Below are 18,729 nucleotides of genomic sequence, written 5' to 3' on the forward strand. Positions count from 1 at the left end.
GCGGACCAAAACACAAGCAATAACGACGATATTCCCGCATTCAATATGGGATACTTTGTCTTTTATCTTGTTGAAACAACAAAGACAACACCAAGACAAAGCGTTTTAGAGAATAAAACGATTCAGTAAAGCCCTGCGAATGAGGTTCGGCGTAGTTAAGAATACCCTCCACGTAAATGAAGGAGTTCGGCGCGCCGAAGCAGTCAAAACGCGGGTGTTTTTCGCGGTTGCTGGAATGGAGATCCACAAAGCTTAAACCCTCCAGACAGAAATGGAGGATGTTCTCGACGGCTCTGCTGATGGATCTTTCAATATCGCGCCTTAGAGGTTATAATTGATATCTCTATAAGGCTGCTTGTAGTGTGGGAAGTGAGATGTCAGGTATTTGGTCAAGTACCGTTCCGTAATGGATCCAAATCGGGAAAAGCTTGGCAACAGCAGCAACAGAGCGAAGTCAAGATGCAATCCAGCAAGAGCACAAAGAGAATACGATGTTTACCTGGAAGTTGAAAGAAAGCCATCATGGAAATACTGAGTAAACTCCATGACCAATTGATGCATACTAGAAGGCACAAAGAAGCTTGAAATTGTTCCAATTCCTTTGCTTTTTGCCATGGGCCATTCTGCAGGCATTTGGCAGGCTTATCAGGTCCCTTATATCACTTTGTTCGACTCCTTGTGCATGTTTCATCTTGACTCAAAACTTCAGGTTAAAATATGTCTTCTTTGTTATATTTGTGAGGAAGCCCGCTGGGTTACCTCCTGTTCATTGGCCTCATCATATAGCCTGCCCTTTTGCCAAACATTGGTTCCAAAATACATGCTAGTATACAATTGTGAAGAATGTTGTTAGAGTATAAGGTGCAAATCATCATGTGCGACGGATCAACATGACAAAGCAGCGTAGAATATAGGATGACAGTGCAAGCCGCTGAGAATCAAGTAGTTTTGAAAGTAGCCGGTGGAATCATTCAACAAGTCCAAGCTGCCACGATACCGTCCTTGCGGCCTTCGAGCAGGTATCCGTCCTTAAGCCGTACTCGCTCGACTGTCGCAGGCGCCGGGCCGGTCTCATCTGCACCAAGCCCGGCTCCACAGTCCCAATGATGTCCATCGGCCTTATCATATACTTTAACAACGTTCTCTCCAGCCGCAGCGACTATGCGCTTTGTGTCGAACATCATGTTGGTGACTGGTTTGTCGTAGGCATACGCATCGAAGATGGAGCCCATGCGTAGATCCCATATCTGTAATCGTGTCAGAATTCAGGAGAAGAGATATCCGTAAAGAAAACTTACTCTAATGCTGCGGTCCTGACTTCCCGTCACCAAGTGCACTTCGTCAAATTGCAAGCACGTGATCGGCCCAGTATGGCCCACGAGACTACGATGAACCTGGCCACTGCGAAGATCCCATAGGCGGACCATACCGTCGGCAGTACCACAAGCGAGCGCTGCATCAAAACACTGGAGTGCGCCGACGAAATCCGCAGATGCGTCCGGGAGGCGTCCCGAAGGCCGCCATTGTGTGTCAGCCCCGAGGGTTGACGCCTGAGCCGCGGCCCATAAGACATCTAATGTCTGGACGCAACGTCCTTTGACAAGATCCCACTGTCGTAATGTTTTATCCGCAGAGCCGGAAATCAGCGTGTCCCCTCGGAAATGGAGCGCTGTCACTTCATCAACGTGGGCGTCAAGCGAAAATACATAGCAGTCTTCCAGTGTTGTTGCAGAGAACAATGAGAAAGCATCCGACGCATTGTCGTCCTCCCCTTCTTCCTCTTCATGTCTGTTGAGACGGTTGTCACGGGTCACAGTCCGAGCACGACTCAAGTCCCAAAGTTTGACCGAAGCGTCCATAGATCCGGTGGCAACAATGTTGTCTTCGACCTGCAAACATCGAACGGAGGCGTTGTGGCCCTCCAAGAACCCCGTACAACGGCCCGTATTAAGATCCCAGACTCTGACGGTGTCATCCAGCGCGGCGCTCACCATCGTACCGAACGGGAAATCGAAGTCAATAGCGGTCACCATGTCAGTATGGGCTTGCATTTCCTTAATCTGCGATCCGGGCGCGAAGTGTTCGTGTAGGATAGGCATCGAGCGTTTCCCTAACCGTTGTTAGTGATAGATGGCAGCGTGGAGAGCTTTGGTAAACAGTACTTATAGAGCGCTGTTTCAGACTCTTCGGCGAATGTGAAGGCAATTTCTGATAGATCGATTCTGACATGAAAGACGCATCCATAGCCGGATCCTCCGAAATGACCGAGTCATCGTTCACTGCCGAGGATTTCGGAGTCGCTGCTGTTACAGGAGTCTCCGGTGTTTCCTCTTGGATATCCTCAAGCTTGTTGTCAATTTCGGTCACTGTCAGGTGTCAGAAGGAGTTCCATGGAGCCATCAAGTTCGCCATCACCCACATTCATGTTCGAGCCCCGCCTCTTCCATCTCTAACCCTGCCAACCGATCCAGCACGATTTTCCTCATGTTGTGCAGGTTAGCGATTTTGTTGTCAATCTCGTGGATTTCCGAGCTACACATATTCTTGCGCACGCCCATAAGGTCCAGCCGCCGGCTCAACAGATCCCGTTCCTTCTTCAAATCGGTCGGCGCGGACGGAAGAGCCGCAGTCGGCTCACCATCCTTCAGCAGCTTCTTCCCTTTGGAGCTGCGCCGTCGGTGAGATTTCCTGAATTCATGGTCGTCTTGGGTGGCCTTGAAGCCCTCGAACAGAGAGTAGGAGCTGGAGTCTTCGGGAATGTTTGCGAGGAGCTCGTCGGGAACGGAAGAGAGGGCGCGCGATTGAATTTCAGAGGTTGAGAGCTTGGAGCGAACGAGGTCGGTCGGAGTGGTCTGTGTCAGGGAGAAAACTTTGCGCTGTGTTGTCGGCCGCCTTAATTCGCGATGTATGTCGGCCATGGCAGTGTGGTAATGCCCGCCATTGCTTGATTCGGTCATCGGTCCCATCAAATGCCCTGCAGTCGATGTGACTTTTCTCCCGAAGGCTTCGATATGCCGGGTCTGTACATATTGAAGCAATATCAGCATACACTACTGGCCATCCCCGTGCCACGAATCCCACAGACGAACGCAGACACGGAGGGAGCAAGGAGAAAGAAAAGAGGCGCACCGTTAAGCCGATTCCTAAAAGACCATCCGGCTCGACAATATCTGATAAACCAGAAGGCGACTCATCACGGCGCTGTGTCGCCATGAGGCTAACCGGAGGGTCTTTCGAGACTGAAAGACTCAAAAACCCATAAGGCTTATCCGGACAACGAAATAGAAGAGTCAGATTGCTTCAAGGGCGACTTTTCGGCTCTCGGTCGGCTCGCTGGAGAAGATCAAGACTTGGTCTGGAGTTGCACGCGATGAATTACCGTGTTTCCGAGCTGCCGTATTATTATTACCGCCAGCTAGCGAGGCTGCCTTGACACCCTGCGAATCCCTTACCTTTGTTGATGGATAAAGGGATGAATAATATATTCTGGGTTTAAGCTCTTTATATCGGCCAAGATGGCAATACTAGAGCCAATTCTCGAAAATCTAGTCTCTGAATGTAGAAGAAAGGATCCATCTGTTTCCGAGCTCTTGAGCTGTGACGACGGAGGCTTAATGTTCCAAAAATACCACATGACCGCAGTGAAATATGAAGACGATAATACCAGGGCTATCTACCTAAGTAGCGTAGCCAGCAGACTACTGCCATCTATCAGCTGAAAGTATCTGATGACTCTTGGATAAAGGCAGAAGTAACAAAAGAATGAGGTCGGTCAAATCCTTTGATTACTCATGGTGTCATACACAATCTGGAGCAAACATGAGCTCCACGGTCACCGTCGCTGTCCTTCCTAGTGCGGCGCTGCAGTGGTCCTACATAACTGGATCAAGCTGCCCGATCATCGGCGTCGACTTCTTCCCCTCTTAGCTCAGAAAAACCAAAGATTCTAGAAGCTGGAGGAGCTTACTCAGAACATTCCCTACAATCTGAGCTCAACAGAAGCATGGACGCGGCAATTGATCTTTCAGACGCTTCCAAAGCGTTGGATCTGGCCAACATCAGGTTCCAGTTGATGTAAGTCCGGAGTTCTATCCTTGTTTCTGCCCCGCACATACATCAACCATCTCCGACTGGGCTTATTTCTTCCTGTTCGCTGTTTGTCCGGATGGATGAGCTCGCTGATTAGGGGCCTTTGACTCCTTTTCTATCTCCAGTCGTCTAGAGGATACAATCACCTTCCACCTGATCGAGCGCGTTCAATTCCCCCTCAACAAGACTATCTACGTCCCCGGCGGGGTCAAGATCCCAGGCAATGAGATCAGTTTAATGGACTACCTGCTCCGAGAGCAGGAGCGCCTACAGTCCCGCGTTCGTCGCTACGAGTCCCCCGACGAATACCCTTTCTTCCCCGACGCGCTCGAGAAGCCCATCCTGCAACCCCTCCAGTATCCCAAGATCCTCCACGACAACGATGTCAACGTCAACGAGACCATCAAAAAGCGATACATCGAGAACATCCTTCCCGCAGTGTGCGCCCACTTCGGACGCGAGGATCGAGGAGAAGCAAAAGAGAACTACGGGTCAGCAGCGACGTGCGACGTCAGCGTGCTGCAGGCGCTTTCGCGTCGAATTCACTTTGGCAAATTCGTCGCGGAGGCCAAGTTCCAGAAGGATCCGGAGTTGTTTGTCAGGTTGATCAAGGCCAATGATCGGGCCGGAATCGATGCGGCCATTACCGATGCGAAGGTAGAAAAGAAGGTGCTGGAGAGGTTGGGTCTTAAGGCCAAGACCTACGGGACCGACCCTGCGTTTCCAACGGAGACAGGGTCGAAGATCAATGTGGATGCGGTGGTTGCCATGTACAAGGTGAGTGAGAGGTTTGACTGCATTGAAAATCGAGCATTGCTGATACTGGCAAAAGGAATACGTCATTCCTCTGACCAAAGTGGTGGAAGTCGAGTACCTCATGCAACGGCTGAAAGGCACTCAATGGGAGTGAACGATTTAACTGGCCTCGCCGGTGTATATGAAGTATTGATCGGAACGATGTATCTTATGCCCTCACGAAAAGAAAAGAAGCAGTAATCTCTGGGTTGATTGATGGATATAGACATGCATGCGTTGGCTAATACTCATACTTTTGTTCTTTCGTCATGAAATCATGGGCTGTAGCCCTGATATGTCTATACAGGGGGTTTTAAGTAATCCGTCACATCTTTGACTGCTGCTTCCAGCTTCGGGCCGTCGATCAATATCAGACTTCCCGATGTCTTGATACCGAGATCCTGGAAAGCCCGTTTGGAATCTGAGAGGCCCTCGTCGTGCTTATGTGTATACTCTATCGAGCCAGAGCAGATCGCATGTCGCTCAAGCACCTCGTCCTCGGGGTGAAAGAAGAATCTCTCGACATTGTTGCCAGACTTCTTCTTCTTCTTCTGCGGCCGCGACTCTTCCATGTCCAGCTTGGATTCAACCTCCTCGTATGTCTTGGACACAATCAGATAGTGGGAGAAATTGTACGGCTCCTTGTCTTCAATGGCCCATGCGATCTCCTCCAGAAGCATGCTATACATTGGAGGAACAACTTCGGCGGGCATGTTGATCAAGCGCTCGGTGAGAATCAATCCAATTGGAGGGATAGGAGATTGGGAGAGAAGCTCTGAAAGGGGCGCGAGGGAAGGATTGGACGAGGCTTTGCGTTGTAGGTAGGAGGTCAAATCCTTGATCACGGGTTTATCCTACAAAAACTAAGCCTATCTCATCTCACGCCGCAAAGAAAGTGGAAATACCTTGTGCTCTTGCAGGTTCAATACGGTCAAGAATGCATATGGGTCGGATTCGTTGCCATCCACCTTCACCGTCGATCCGAGCAAGGGTTGTGCTAGTATCAGATCCGCCAGTGCGGAGAGGTCGAAGTCTTGAGCATCGACATCGAATAGTTGTCGGAGGAGATTCTTGAGTCCGTGAAAATCCACCGCGGGCTGCGGGTCGAACCATTCGAAATCCACATTCACCATATCCATGTCCTGATCAAGATGGATGTCGTTAGCATGAAAATGCGATAGGAGGACGGCGAGTGTATACCTCGTCGGACTCATCGTCCTCCACAGGGCGCCCTGTACCGCCCATTTCCACATCGTTATCTTTGAGCTCTTTTCGCTTTCCCATTGTGAATGTCTCTTAATTACCAATATGATCTGTGGACTCGAAATGCGTCTGTCGGCAGTCAAAGTTCACCAAACTTTCTCCGTCGGCGACCGATAAAAGTTGCTCCGATAGGGCCCCTCACTAAACCATTTTTTCCGACTTTGGTTTATCAGCAGCTTATCTTAAGCACGTGACCTGTTCACTTCTTTATCTGGGGATCTCGTTCTGTCATCGCGACAAGAAGCGTTCAGAAAGCATGTTGGGTGAAGTTGTCTCAAGAATAATCATGGCCCGAGTTGGAGGCAGGGCATGACTTTCTGCTTGTCAAATCTTAAGATTGATACTGGAGCTCAAGTTGTGACTTGTCACGATGAGACGGCAAGTCGAGCTTTCTCTACTACACTAGCCTTTCATCGAAGAAAAATGCATGCCTTTTGCGGCTGTCTACCGTAAACAGACTCATACGTCAGCTTCCACTTCCTCCACAGTAGGAACCTTGTCCAAAGTTACGCCAAAGAACCGCGCCGCCAGCTGTACACAATCCCAAACAACCTGCACCTCCTCCTTGGAGAGGCCCAACCGCCTCGTACCGCGAATATGCCAATGCGTCTCGGTCTTGAGATTCTGGCTCATAATCGCCGGCAGCACGACCATCTGCGTATCCACATCATCCAGAGCCTGCCGATCAGACAAGAACAACCCGTAGGTGATATCCATCGATAACCAGGCGAAGTCTTTGTGCGCATTGAACAGGTCCAGCGTGTTGGACGCGTTGCGTGCGTACAGCTTGCCGAACCAGTCCATCCCGCGTTCGTGGTTGGCCGCGTCGCATTGCCAGTTCTCCCGCGTACAGGTGTACTCTTTATCTTCGTCGCGCTCGACCTTGCTGATGGCTAGGATGGCTTCGATGGGCTTGCAAACGCCGACGATGATGACGGATTTGAAGAGGGCTTCTCGTAAACGCTTGACGAGGGCTTGCCTGCTGCTGGGGGACTCATGGCCTGGCCGATTGATGAGATGGAGGTAGAGCTGGTCTGCGCGCTCGGGGTCGGAGCTGGCGACGATGGTTGCGATTGCCAGGATGTACCATTTGTCTGCGGGGAGGCTAGTGGATTTGAATCGGGATTCGATTTCTAGGAAGAGTTGTTCGTAGCGAGGGTCGATGGATGTCATTGTGATGATTTTGAGGCAATGTTCACGGGTTGAATATCGAGGCAAGCCGAGAAGAATGATTAAGTCTCTGAATGGGCTGTGGTGATGATGGGAGTATGCATGGCTGATGCCCACTTCCAACCCCACATCTCAGGCTCAATCCTTCGGATGATGCATCCAAATGTACTCCGATTTATGATGGAGCTTTTGACTCAATTGAAGGTCCAAAATCATGTCTGCCTGAAAAGACTTGAATAGAATATTCTTGTGCTGCAAGACCACAGACTGCTCGCATGGTAGCCAATACTCCATCACCGTACGGCGCGAAGAAATGAACAAGATAGAGATTACAATAGAGAACGCGGACAACGGACTATCCAAGAGTTTTTCTCTCATAGTCACATCCGAATCGCCTCCACCTGGCTTATGATAAGGCAGATCGTAAGTGGTATGGGTAACTTGTTCCCACGTCAACATCATCAACAGCAGCCAGGAACGGGCAGTCTGGATAAAGCTGTAGATTGCACCATGACACCATCAACCAACAACACCCACCACGATTCTCCCTACGACAATGTTTCGAATCGAATTGAATTTCTCGTCTTCTCCACACTATGATCAAATCCAACCCAGCCAAACGTGCCTACCCTCCTGTTCTCAGGATACATCACCAGCCTAGCCCCACAAATATGATCTCAGCGACTCGACCATATGACATCACAATGTCCAGCATCTGGTATAAAGCTCTATGAATCTCTCACCACGACCGACACACACTCTTGATCTAACGCAAATACAATACCCTAATTGACCTCACGCAACCTCTTACCCCTTCTTCAAATCTTCAACTCTAAAAGAAAACCGCCAAAATGCCCACGGCAACCCAGAAATCCGGTAGCTCATACGCCGGCGGCGGCCAGTCGAGCGTCGGCCAGCCTTCCGTCTACGAGGCTGGCGATCAGCGCAACGAGCCCCAGTCTGCCCGTAACGAGAGGGAACGGTACCACGAGGGCCAGAGGGAAAGCCACAAGAACTTGGATTCGAGTATGTCGCTCAAACCACGTCACACAACCCGCTTGGTCTGGTATCAACATAGCTAATGAGAGTAGAGGATGAACGCTCGATTGCCAATAAGCTCGCTTCGGCGGAGCAGCACCCCAACCGTGCCACGCCATACCAGCCTGAGGCAGAGTTGAGCAAGAGGGATCCCACTGCTCCGGTATGTTTCCGTCTCTGTCAGCGAGAATAGTGTCAGTGATGCTGATGAGTGTAGGCGACTCTGCACGGCCACGAGCCCTCGAAGGGAGCCAAGATCGATAAGGAGCTGCAGGAGGATGATGAGCAGCGGTTGAGGGAGAAGGGTATCAAGAAATAAATCGGTCGTTTTGTTTGGCCATAATGCAAGGGACATCTGGATATGTCCCTCTGACAGGAGTTATGAATATTTTCTTCACGAGGAGCAAATGTAATGTTAGCTTTCATCTCAGGAGAAGAATTAAATAGGCTTGCTCATGAGGCCGTGGTCTGTGCAGTGTAAGTGCTAGATGAAAAATGTGGTCACAAATAATGTACATGCAAGATTCGAAGGGATATATACAATACATGTGGCGGTATAAAGGCATCATCAACTCATGAGAAGCATGTCATACTGAAATGTTCAAGGGCTATGCCCGTCAAATGACTCCGTAGGACGCAGGTGGGCAAGAGGCCTTGTATGTTCGAAGCAGGAATCGAATGGCGAGCAATGGCCATGGAATCCCTTGAGAATCCCTTCAAGATCCTTGGGGCTGTTCAACTTCATCCGTAAACTTTGGATCGTCCTCATGTGGTTCGGCGAACACGTTCTGCCAGTAGCTCTCGACCCTCTGGCAAACCTCCGCCTTGTTTTCCCACGTCCGGAACTCAGTCTTAGGATCACAACTGACCCACTTGATCTCCTCCCAGTAGTTCCTCTCGACATCGTAGCCGAAACGACTGACGACATCTTCCGGTGCTGTCCAGGCACGCCCGTCCGAGCCATCGGCTTTGAGCGTCGGGCCCGTTTCCCACTTCGCCCCGAAGAGATTCTCTGCCGGGTTGAACTTGGGGTAATGCGCATGTATGAAGAACACGCGCGGCGCTTTCGCCACGGAGGGATCTATGACCCGCCGTTTGTCCTGACTGATCAAGGCATAGTCCTCCGCCGGGTCGACCTGCGCCATGGCCGAGCCAGAGAGCCCTTGGCCGTCCGGCTTCCAATGACCGAGAGCCTGCACTCTCTCGCTGACAGCATAGAACGGCTCCCCCAGCGCCGTTGCCGCCTGTAGAAATGTCTCCTTGTCCCCTTCCCCGGGAGCCCCTTGCGACAGCAGCCGGAAGTAATGCGACGGCCCGTAATAATTATAGTAGGCGGCCAATAAGAGCGTTGTCAAATGAATCTCCTTAGACACCAGAAAAACGCCCGTCTCAGACGACTGTCGAGCAGACATCGGTGGGGTTGGTTGCCGAGACAGTTCAAAGTACGCCGGAGATGCAGTCGACGCCCAGAAGTCGGGCCAAGTGACCAAGCCGTTGGTCTTGAAGGGTTCCGCGTCAAGCAGCTCTTCAGGTTTGTGCAACGGGAAGCAGTCCGCATCCATCCAGATGATCTCCTCGAACGACGAAAATAGAATCGCAAAGACCTTGAGTTGGTAATGCGCGATAGGGTTTTTCCCGACGATTTCCGAAAGGATCAGGCACTTTGCACCTAGATCGGGAAGCACGTCCTCACAGATCTTCTTTTCATATTCGGTTGCATCCTTCATGTATAATTCTACCGGTAAGGTAGAGCCTGTACGGCGCAGCATCCGCAAAGACGACACAAACACCGGAAGGTATGAATTCCCCGCAGTCGAAACCAAGCCGCGCTTTCCAGCAGTGTGTGGTGAGCGCAATTTCTTCGATATCCGGATATCGCGAACATAATTCGCATGCGCTTCTTCCATCGCCTTTCGATCGTCGTCTTTGAGGAGGGTTAAATCTGGTCGCGGATCGGTTGAGGTGGCATCGAAATGGACCGCATGAGCATCGGCCCGGGCAACTGGTGAGGGACAGTTCGGCGAGTTCTTTTCTAGGATGGGCTTGAGGGCTTTCCAGAAGGCAATCTGACGTTCGGTGAGAGGGACTTCAAATGCGGTGCTGGGGACCACGGATGCTGGTGCTGGGGTCCAGTACAGATAAAAGGTCGAGATCAGAAAAATAGCGCCCATGGCAAGGAGGAGCGACCTCAATCGGCCGAACCGGAATGTTGCCATGGTTGCGGTTCGTCAGTTAGCCGTTTGAAGAGAAGTTTTGACGAGCGTAAGTCAACGTTTTCGAGAAGCGATTCGAACATAGAGTCGTTCGGTTGTGTTTGATTCTGGGTTGGGGTGATGATAGCGATGGTAACTATCGACCAGGTCAGAGTAACACGAGCATGTTAGACGGCTGGTGGAGGATTCGAGCCAATATCTGCAGGGTACAAGGATAGAAAACAGAATTGAAAAGAAAGCTCAGGTCGAGGACTTTTGCAATCAACATTAAGGTGTACCATCATAGATGGCTGGAGCTGATGCCCCCTTTTTCAGGTTTAGTGCCGGCCTAAGAAAAGCAGCCAACTTAGCCAAGATTTTAGTCAACTTGTCTATTTATGCACATAACACATCAATTCTTCTCAACAATACACTCTCCTAAGGGATAATACTACGTGCCATGTGCCAAAACAAAGGAACCCCTTACAGCCACGTAGTGTCAAGTGGCATTACTTCAACATTCTGTGTCATTGTACCTCGAAGTCTGAGGGGACGAAAGCTCAGATTAATTGGCTCGACAGCCAGCCCCATCAGCACAAGATCGTGATAGCAGGAACCCAGATTGTCCATAAACATGATCACTACTAAATTGCGCAAAGGTAACTGCAATTTCTCTATTAAAAATATGATCCATAACAAGTTGCTCGACAGAGTGGGCTCCGCGACATCTCGCTCAAGGAAGAAGACGAGAAGTAGATTGCTGCCCTTGAGTGGGAGTCAGATGCATGCAAAAACAGAATTCACACAGTCCGGCCTGCTAAGAGAAAGCAAGGAGGCCAACGCGGTCAGGATTAGATTCAGAGATGTGAGCGAATTATTGTTCTTAGCTGTCGAACCTCATGGTAGTTTGTGACGAAGTCGCGCCGGACTTGCCCATCAACGTTCAACTGTATGAAGGCACCTAAGGTGCCGGCATTCCCTTCGCCAAGGCCATCGATGAAAGGTCAGTTGTTCCTGTGTTGCTTTTGGTTGATGTGAGGCCCCTCTTGGGATTTATTGGATGACGTTTGTATGTCGGGCGTTCGGCTCATCCTAACGCCAGTTGACATTCCATCTGACTTCAAATTGATACTTTCTGACGAGCTGAAATACTCCCAACTCAATCAAAGGATTCTTCTTGTCTCTGATTGACCACAGGTAGGCTTCGAAGTTGGCGTTGAACCGTTTATTATTTCTGAAGATCTTCGCCATTTCCTTAAGATCATCCTTTTTGATCAGTGCATGGGGACCACCAATCTTCCTCAGTAGTGCGTGGAGGCCAAAGAACACAACATATAAGGAATTGCTAGAGTGTGACCGGGGAACCAGACTACATGGCTTGAATCGTGTTGACCGTCTCATTTATTGCTCCGTGGTTCCTGGCTAAATGGTGCCACTGAGCTGGGCTTGCGGGGATGAAACTAGAAGCCTCTAAGAGGCTCTGCAAATGTGCAATAAACATAGAGACATAACTCATTGTTATGATCCTGGACAGACACCAGTTCATCCATGTTGACAGTCCATTGATTATTGCCATCACCTATAACAGCCTCAGTCCAAGTAATATCAGTCGGGACTTTGCCCTAGGTTGACCGGCAGGCTGGCCCAACCTGTGCACTTGAATTCAGGCATGATTGTTTCTAGGAAAGCGAATCTCAAAGTTGAAAAAAGTTGTCCCATTTCGGGGTTAACCTGTTCAACCAACTGCCCATGTGAAGACGTCTGTGTTCGTTCACAGATTGTACCAATGAAATCAACACTGGTGAATGAAACCTGCCATGGATGGGTGATCGAGGCCCCATCACAGCCGGCAGTTGGGCGCTGTACACCAGAAGACAATAAGTCGACGCCTGAGTCGGAGTCACTTCATAGGCTGTGCATTCGTTTTGTGACAGACGCTCGAGATTCGTCGATATCTGCTGCACAGGTCGGAGGCCGTAATGGGAAATGTCTTAATCTCCAGAAGGAGGTGGGTCGCAGGTGACCCCCATGGGTATACTGATGAGTCGTTGTCTTTAACAAGGGTCTTCCCAGATGGGCGTAGTGAAAGGGTGCCCGGTTTCCACTGATGGCTTAGTAGGTTGGCCTGGATTTCAGTAAAAGTGCTGGTATCAAACGCATCACAGTATTTGGCTGATTTATCACGTTGTTTGGGCAGGTCACTCTTTCGGATCCGAGGCCATATTGTTCTGGGACCCACGTGTGATATGAGCGGCGCTTTGTCCCGGTTTGGCAATGAATTTTTCTCTGTCATATTGCGATGACGTCTGACGATCTGCTCCACTCGTTCCATCATCCACATTCGTAGACCATGATGTCGTCCGAGTCATCTTCGGCAGAATTCTGCGCCAGCCAGCTCCACTCGGTTGTGGAGGGCGAGACAGGCATCAATGTCTGCCAGAAGAGACTCATCGAGCTCGAAACCGAATGGGAGATTCTCCATCTCGATGTCCGGTGTGTGGGACCGTTCCAGCCAACCCACTTTTGGGCTGCACAGTTGGCATAACTGCATTGAGAGACCAGAACACTAGTAGCGTGTTCCAGACACTTTTCTAGCGTAGTAATGTTGAGCGGTCCATCAGGTGCTATGGCTCTGATCTTGTCTTCAGGCTTTCAAGCATTGTCAATGCTGCAAAATGCGCAACTCAGACAACAAAGGCAGGTCGGGCAGTGTACCATGTGCCATCTCGCCAATGCCTACTTGGTAGTTAGCGACGCAACATTCAGAACGATAAGGGTCTTCAAACTTGCCTCTTTTCAAGGAAATGGTGTTCCTGTTTTCGTTGAACACCTCGCTGATAGAGAATCACTACAGGTGAATTCCAGGCTCTGCAGAAGGAATTCATGCGTCGCTTCAGTACTACCCTTGTGGTCCTTAGAAGCACGGGCGATGAAGATCACAATTGGTTCCATGTCTTCTTTTTTTTGAAGAAAGAAACCCGAGAATGCATCTGCTGTGGTTGCACACAGGAAAAGTTGCGACAAAGTCGCAGGACGAGCCGGAATGCCGGGAGCAGGGGCTGCCCAAGGCAGCACGGAGCATCGCCCGCTGAGCGGGGGGACGGACGCAGAAAGCCGCACGAACACGGCGATGGTGGCTTGCGGGGACCTACCTGATGTCAACGAAAATCCGCCAAAGGCAATCGCAATGCGCCATAGCGCGGGAAAAGAGAACACTTACCGGGACGCATTTGCGCTTCCTGGAAGCACAATGGTTGCACGCCTTCTGTCGGCGGCCACGAGCGGAGAAACGATTGCGGCATCGATGCCGCGGGTCGCGAATTTTTGCTTGCGTGCTTTCAAGGTAAACTTGCCGACGTGTCTCTTGTCGTCATTTTCCGCGCCTGCGTTCTGCTTAATATCTCGTAGATATTCCAGCCATTGCTCTGAGAGCGTTATTTGCACCCTGATAGGCTTCCTGAGTCCACTAACCCATCTTCTTTCCATCTTTGGGCCGGTTGGCGTGGTGGGATTTCCACAGCGCTCTTGCTAGAAGGAAATGCCCTACTGTCATCTCCGACGCTGACGGCCAACCACCCACTTGACGAAGACTAAGTTCTGAGACCGTTTCTCCCATGTGGTGATCTGGTGGATGATTGGCAATCTGACTCGAATCTGCGAGGTGCAACAACTTCCACAAGTAGAGAAATCACAGTGGGCCTGAGACGTCGCGGCCGGGAGAGACATGGTATGCCCGAACAACGTGACTTGAAACCCAGCATCTGGAACCGTGTGCTGTGCTTGCAGAAGAATGGAGATATCAGGGCAAGAAGGTTTTCTGGAGATAGTGAGAAGAAGAGTGGCGAGCAGGGGGCAGCAGGTGATATTTATACTTGATCAAAACAAGCGAATAATACTAAGAGAGACCTTTCACTTAGGTCTATATCATTCAATATCTGAGCAGATTCTCTAGAACTGCTAGAATATTCACTCTGATTCAGTGAATATACACAAATCTAAGGAAAATTGCCAGTGACACAACTAAGAGAAAGGATATATCTACCATATGTTCCCTGCATGGTCTCCTAAGACTATTACATGAATGCTATAGTAGTATGTTCCTTTATGTTCTCTATACTACTGACGGGAGATCCTTGTCAGAAAGGCAATACACACTCTTTCCCTTAGAAGGTATTATAAGTCTTTGAGTCTGCTGTACAAATCCTAGCTTCCTATGATAATACATCCTACTACTTCTCCCTGTCACTCTGTTAAGACGCTCATTCACCACAGCCTATTATGGCACTCCAGGTGACTACTATGTACAGGTTAGAAGTGAATAGACTGGATGATAGATAAATGCTAGATTATCTTCTACATCTTCAGGTAACTGCAATAAGCATTACAATGAGCTTTGACTACTTACACACGTGGCGGATCCTCAGATCTAATTACTTATCAAAGTCAATACATGACAGTATCACAGGCTTTTTACTATTCTGGTATTTTCTTCATTTTCAAGGATCGCTTTCATAATGCAATGGACTCATCACTTTCTGTTCTTGTATTGAGGATTAGGTGCACGAGAAATGGACGACTGAAAGGCAACATCAAACCTCATGACGTGCCTGAGGAACTTACGCCAACAAATTACCTACTATCATACTAGTAGGACATGTCTGATGAATGGACCGCAGATTTGACAGTCGCTGATTGTGGCGTATAGCCCCGATGAGAATATGGCATGGTCACGGCATAGAAAGGGGAGGCATATCCATGTCATTATGCCTCTCTGAACAGCATACTCTTATTATGCTCATCTTATAAGTTTGACCTTATCGAGAACTAATATCCCCGACGGAGTATTTCGGCGTTTTCGTTGAACAGCATTTGCCGCTCAGCATGGATCACTCAGGCGTGAATAATCGTCGAGCGAATCAGACGTGCTGGGTAAACCAACCAAATCTGCCCTGGTGAGGAGGTGAATGGGCTGCAGATAAGGATACTGTCAGATCGTCTGAATGCCTGCCATGGCTCAGAAGCGATCGAAGCTTGGGCTGGAAGGATGTTCTTACTTCAGGGTCCAATTATGAATGTCTTCACTTTCGATTTGATAGATACTTATGCTTGCTGTAGCTCTGTAGATGCTCACAGGATGATGATTATCATCATAGTCGTGGACTTATGATGCAGTGGCTTATGAGATGGCAAAAACACTCTTGATCATCATTGGCTCTAGAAGAGCGGATGAAGCCGCCGTGGGGAAGTTGGAGCATATCAAGCCTCAGGCCTTCAACCCTTCATCATCCACCTTGGTTAACTTCCTTAGTTTAATTAAACCATCTCTCTTCCTCCTCGACTCCGCGACTGGGGGCGTTTTCTGGTCAGAGCAGAATGAGCGGTCTAGGACCGAATGGATTTAGACTTCAACTCTATCATCATCTTGATTCTCCTTGACGCGACTTGACTTCCTCTTCCCTTTCTATCTCCTCACTTCGTTTTCCGTTCCTCCGATTCCTCTCACTCAACAAGTACAGCAAACACCTGCGAATCCTGCTGTGTCGATCGTTCATCTACCGGTTACCGACAGCCCGATAAACTATCAATGGAACCCCGCATTCCGGATCCATCCAGCTGATTCCGATCGTTGACGATCACCCTCCTTGCTTTCGGACGGCGGCAACGGTCCCAGCACCGATATTGAGATCGCCGGCATGGAGCCGGCCTGTCAACCCTCGATTCGCAAGTCTGAGTCGACCTCGGCCTCTGCTCCCAGGAAACGACGAAAGAGAACCGTTGTGAGTGGTGCAGCGGATGACTGCTTCACATGTGCCCGGGAGGGCTCTGTCTGTGACCGACGACGGCCATATTGTTCGCAGTGTTTGAACCGTGGACGGGATTGTGCGGGATACAAGACCACGTTAACTTGGGGTGTGGGTGTTGCCAGTCGAGGCAAATTTCGAGGATTGTCTGTTCCAATCACTGGAGCGCAACCAGCTGCGACTGCAGATAGTCGTCATCGTTCCGGGGGTCCGCCAAAGTCGGGACACACGATCGCATCGCCAACTACGTATACCTTTGCCTCTGATGCATCTCCGGACACTGCCTCCGACAATGTAGAGAGGGCCACCTTTCAATCGCAGGGATCGTCGAGTCCGGACACAAATGAGAACGCAAGCTGGATGCGAAGGGGCGCGGACCCGCGAGCCTGGCCAACCCCAGCGGCTGATTTCTCGTTTGGGAATCCTCCAGTTCTTGGCACTAGTTCTCCTTATACAGAGTCCCTGAGACACTCGAACACGACAAACCCTTCGTTACAATATATGCAGACAGTCCTTGTGGCGAATGGTCACCCTTCCCTCCAAAACAATGCTTGGACAGAAAGCTGGCCAAAGTCAACCACTTCTACGTTCGAACAATGGCAGGTGCCACCAGCTTGTAATACTTCACAACCTCAAGAGACTGAAGGAGCTGGCAAAAATTCAACAGCTTCAGAGGCTTCAGGCAGTCCTCGACGGATTGCACGCCATTCCCCGTCATTTTCTCAAATGCTTCTTGCACGATCGGTTGGCCGCACACCCCGTCTGAGATACTTGATAAGCTACTATGCGGAAGTCATTGCGCCGGTCATTGTAGCTTTCGACAGCCCAACCAATCCGTTCCGCACTCATATTCTGCGTCTAGCGCAGGACAGCGAGTCCCTGCAGGAGGCGATCGCAACGCTAGCCACTAGCAACCTGCGGCAACGACGAGAGAGCAAAACCATGCCGACAGACAGGACGCTCCCTTCGCGCATGTCATCCTTGGCACATCGAGCGCTGACCGATGGAACCTGCCAAGATTTTCAGGATACTTTAACGGCTGAGGGATTCGCCCGCGAAGAGCAATATCATCGAGGTTTGGCGGTTAAAGCATTGAATATGGAGCTCGCCGATCCCCATCGAAGGATGTCCGATTCCGTTCTGGCAACCCTGTTTATCCTATGTCTCTTCCACGCTTGCGATACTGGTGTGGCGCAGTTCAAAACGCAACTCGCAGGTGTGACCAAGCTTCTGGCTCTCCGAATGCGCAGCTCGCCGGTCCTTTCCGATGAGCTGAAGTGGTTCATCCGCGTATTTACCTGGTACGACACGATGGCTGCCACCACCAATGATCGCGAGATACAGCTGCGCGGCACATGTCTGGATATTGCCGCGGTCTCCGACAGCGAATGGGGGCTTGAGAATCTGACTGGCTGTGATGCCAGCTTATTCAAGTACATTGCACAACTCGGTCGCTTGAATCTCCTGAGCCAGAAGCAAGAGGTCAGCACGCCTGCCCTTCCCGACGTGTTTGTTCCCACAGTATCTCTGCCGCCATCGCTACTCTTCGACGCATCGATGGCCAACGGTTTTCCCGGGATGAACACCTCCTTCAGCTTTAGCATGCCTGTACAATCGTGGTCAGTTGAGCGAAGCAGCCGATCTTTGTCGCCAGCATTCTGGGCCGAGTGGTTCGGACTCCGGCAGCAACTAGAAGCCTGGCGACTTGCGCCACCGCGTGGTTCGGTCCATATCTCAACTCCTTCTTCCGCTCAAGCCTACATCTCTCCACCATCCTCGCCATCTACGCAGTATGCTGTAGCGCCTCAGAACATTGACGACGTATTCCACATTTCGGAATCCTTTCGCCATTCGGCAATACTCTACAGCGAACGACTCGTCTACCCAGAACTTCCTTCCAGTCATCCTCGCATTCAACACCTAGTGCACCGTGCAATGCACCACATCTCACTGGTCAAGTCGGATGTGTACCTGCTATGGCCGCTCTTCATCACAGGATCGGAGTGCGTACTCGAGAGTCATCGAGATACAGTCCGACAGCGCTGCAGAGATATCTCCCAAGACTCTGGTTTCTTCAACAATCTAACATGTCTTGAGTTGCTGGAGAAGATCTGGGCGCAGGATGCTTGCGATACCGAAACAACGTCTGTGCATTGGGACACCAGAGTGCTTTACGGCTTCGAGATGGCACCATCTGCGGTAATGGGCAGTGATTACTTTATGGGAGGGAACTCTGTATATCCGGCAACATCCAGGTCGCGGATACAGGGCTTCCGCTGGCATGAGCTGATGCAAGCCAAACGAGCAGAGGGAGAGTATCTGGTGGTTTGACCGGATCAACCAGCTTACACACTACATTATTATATACCCCAGGCGCCAAA

General features: G+C 50.3%; 8 protein-coding genes across 8 annotated transcripts; 3 read left to right on the top strand and 5 right to left on the bottom strand.

The window, feature by feature from the left end:
- Positions 1 to 971: 971 nt before the first annotated feature.
- On the bottom strand, positions 972 to 3,213 carry mdv1 (WD repeat-containing protein; the record flags this gene model as incomplete). Its single annotated transcript, XM_026762645.1, has 5 exons — positions 972 to 1,247; positions 1,299 to 2,110; positions 2,163 to 2,366; positions 2,420 to 3,020; positions 3,130 to 3,213. 5 exons carry the CDS (start codon positions 3,211 to 3,213, stop codon positions 972 to 974), a joined length of 1,977 nt encoding a protein of 658 aa, XP_026618288.1.
- A 790-nt stretch (positions 3,214 to 4,003) lies between these two features.
- Positions 4,004 to 4,999, top strand: CDV56_109068 (chorismate mutase ARO7; the record flags this gene model as incomplete). The annotated part of the gene is made up of 3 exons (XM_026762687.1): positions 4,004 to 4,074; positions 4,215 to 4,866; positions 4,922 to 4,999. 3 exons carry the CDS (start codon positions 4,004 to 4,006, stop codon positions 4,997 to 4,999), a joined length of 801 nt encoding a protein of 266 aa, XP_026618289.1.
- A 184-nt stretch (positions 5,000 to 5,183) lies between these two features.
- On the bottom strand, positions 5,184 to 6,168 carry BCP1 (protein-transporting protein BCP1; the record flags this gene model as incomplete). Its single annotated transcript, XM_026762702.1, has 3 exons — positions 5,184 to 5,738; positions 5,790 to 6,026; positions 6,085 to 6,168. 3 exons carry the CDS (start codon positions 6,166 to 6,168, stop codon positions 5,184 to 5,186), a joined length of 876 nt encoding a protein of 291 aa, XP_026618290.1.
- Positions 6,169 to 6,606: 438 nt separating this feature from the next.
- On the bottom strand, positions 6,607 to 7,320 carry CDV56_109099 (uncharacterized protein; the record flags this gene model as incomplete). The annotated part of the gene is made up of 1 exon (XM_026762718.1): positions 6,607 to 7,320. The coding sequence occupies one exon, from the start codon at positions 7,318 to 7,320 to the stop codon at positions 6,607 to 6,609; it is 714 nt and encodes a 237-aa protein (XP_026618291.1).
- Positions 7,321 to 8,168: 848 nt separating this feature from the next.
- CDV56_109118 (uncharacterized protein) lies at positions 8,169 to 8,674 on the top strand (the record flags this gene model as incomplete). Its single annotated transcript, XM_026762737.1, has 3 exons — positions 8,169 to 8,343; positions 8,409 to 8,518; positions 8,573 to 8,674. The coding sequence occupies 3 exons, from the start codon at positions 8,169 to 8,171 to the stop codon at positions 8,672 to 8,674; spliced, it is 387 nt and encodes a 128-aa protein (XP_026618292.1).
- A 397-nt stretch (positions 8,675 to 9,071) lies between these two features.
- CDV56_109127 (alpha-mannosyltransferase) lies at positions 9,072 to 10,571 on the bottom strand (the record flags this gene model as incomplete). The annotated part of the gene is made up of 1 exon (XM_026762746.1): positions 9,072 to 10,571. One exon carries the CDS (start codon positions 10,569 to 10,571, stop codon positions 9,072 to 9,074), a length of 1,500 nt encoding a protein of 499 aa, XP_026618293.1.
- Positions 10,572 to 13,231: 2,660 nt separating this feature from the next.
- CDV56_109170 (uncharacterized protein) lies at positions 13,232 to 14,163 on the bottom strand (the record flags this gene model as incomplete). Its single annotated transcript, XM_026762789.1, has 4 exons — positions 13,232 to 13,283; positions 13,378 to 13,695; positions 13,768 to 13,972; positions 14,019 to 14,163. The coding sequence occupies 4 exons, from the start codon at positions 14,161 to 14,163 to the stop codon at positions 13,232 to 13,234; spliced, it is 720 nt and encodes a 239-aa protein (XP_026618294.1).
- A 2,077-nt stretch (positions 14,164 to 16,240) lies between these two features.
- On the top strand, positions 16,241 to 18,679 carry CDV56_109203 (Zn(II)2Cys6 transcription factor; the record flags this gene model as incomplete). Its single annotated transcript, XM_026762822.1, has 1 exon — positions 16,241 to 18,679. One exon carries the CDS (start codon positions 16,241 to 16,243, stop codon positions 18,677 to 18,679), a length of 2,439 nt encoding a protein of 812 aa, XP_026618295.1.
- Positions 18,680 to 18,729: the final 50 nt, after the last annotated feature.

The sequence above is a fragment of the Aspergillus thermomutatus genome (genome assembly GCF_002237265.1).
Source record: "Aspergillus thermomutatus strain HMR AF 39 chromosome Unknown NODE_10, whole genome shotgun sequence".
NCBI lineage: Eukaryota > Fungi > Ascomycota > Eurotiomycetes > Eurotiales > Aspergillaceae > Aspergillus > Aspergillus thermomutatus.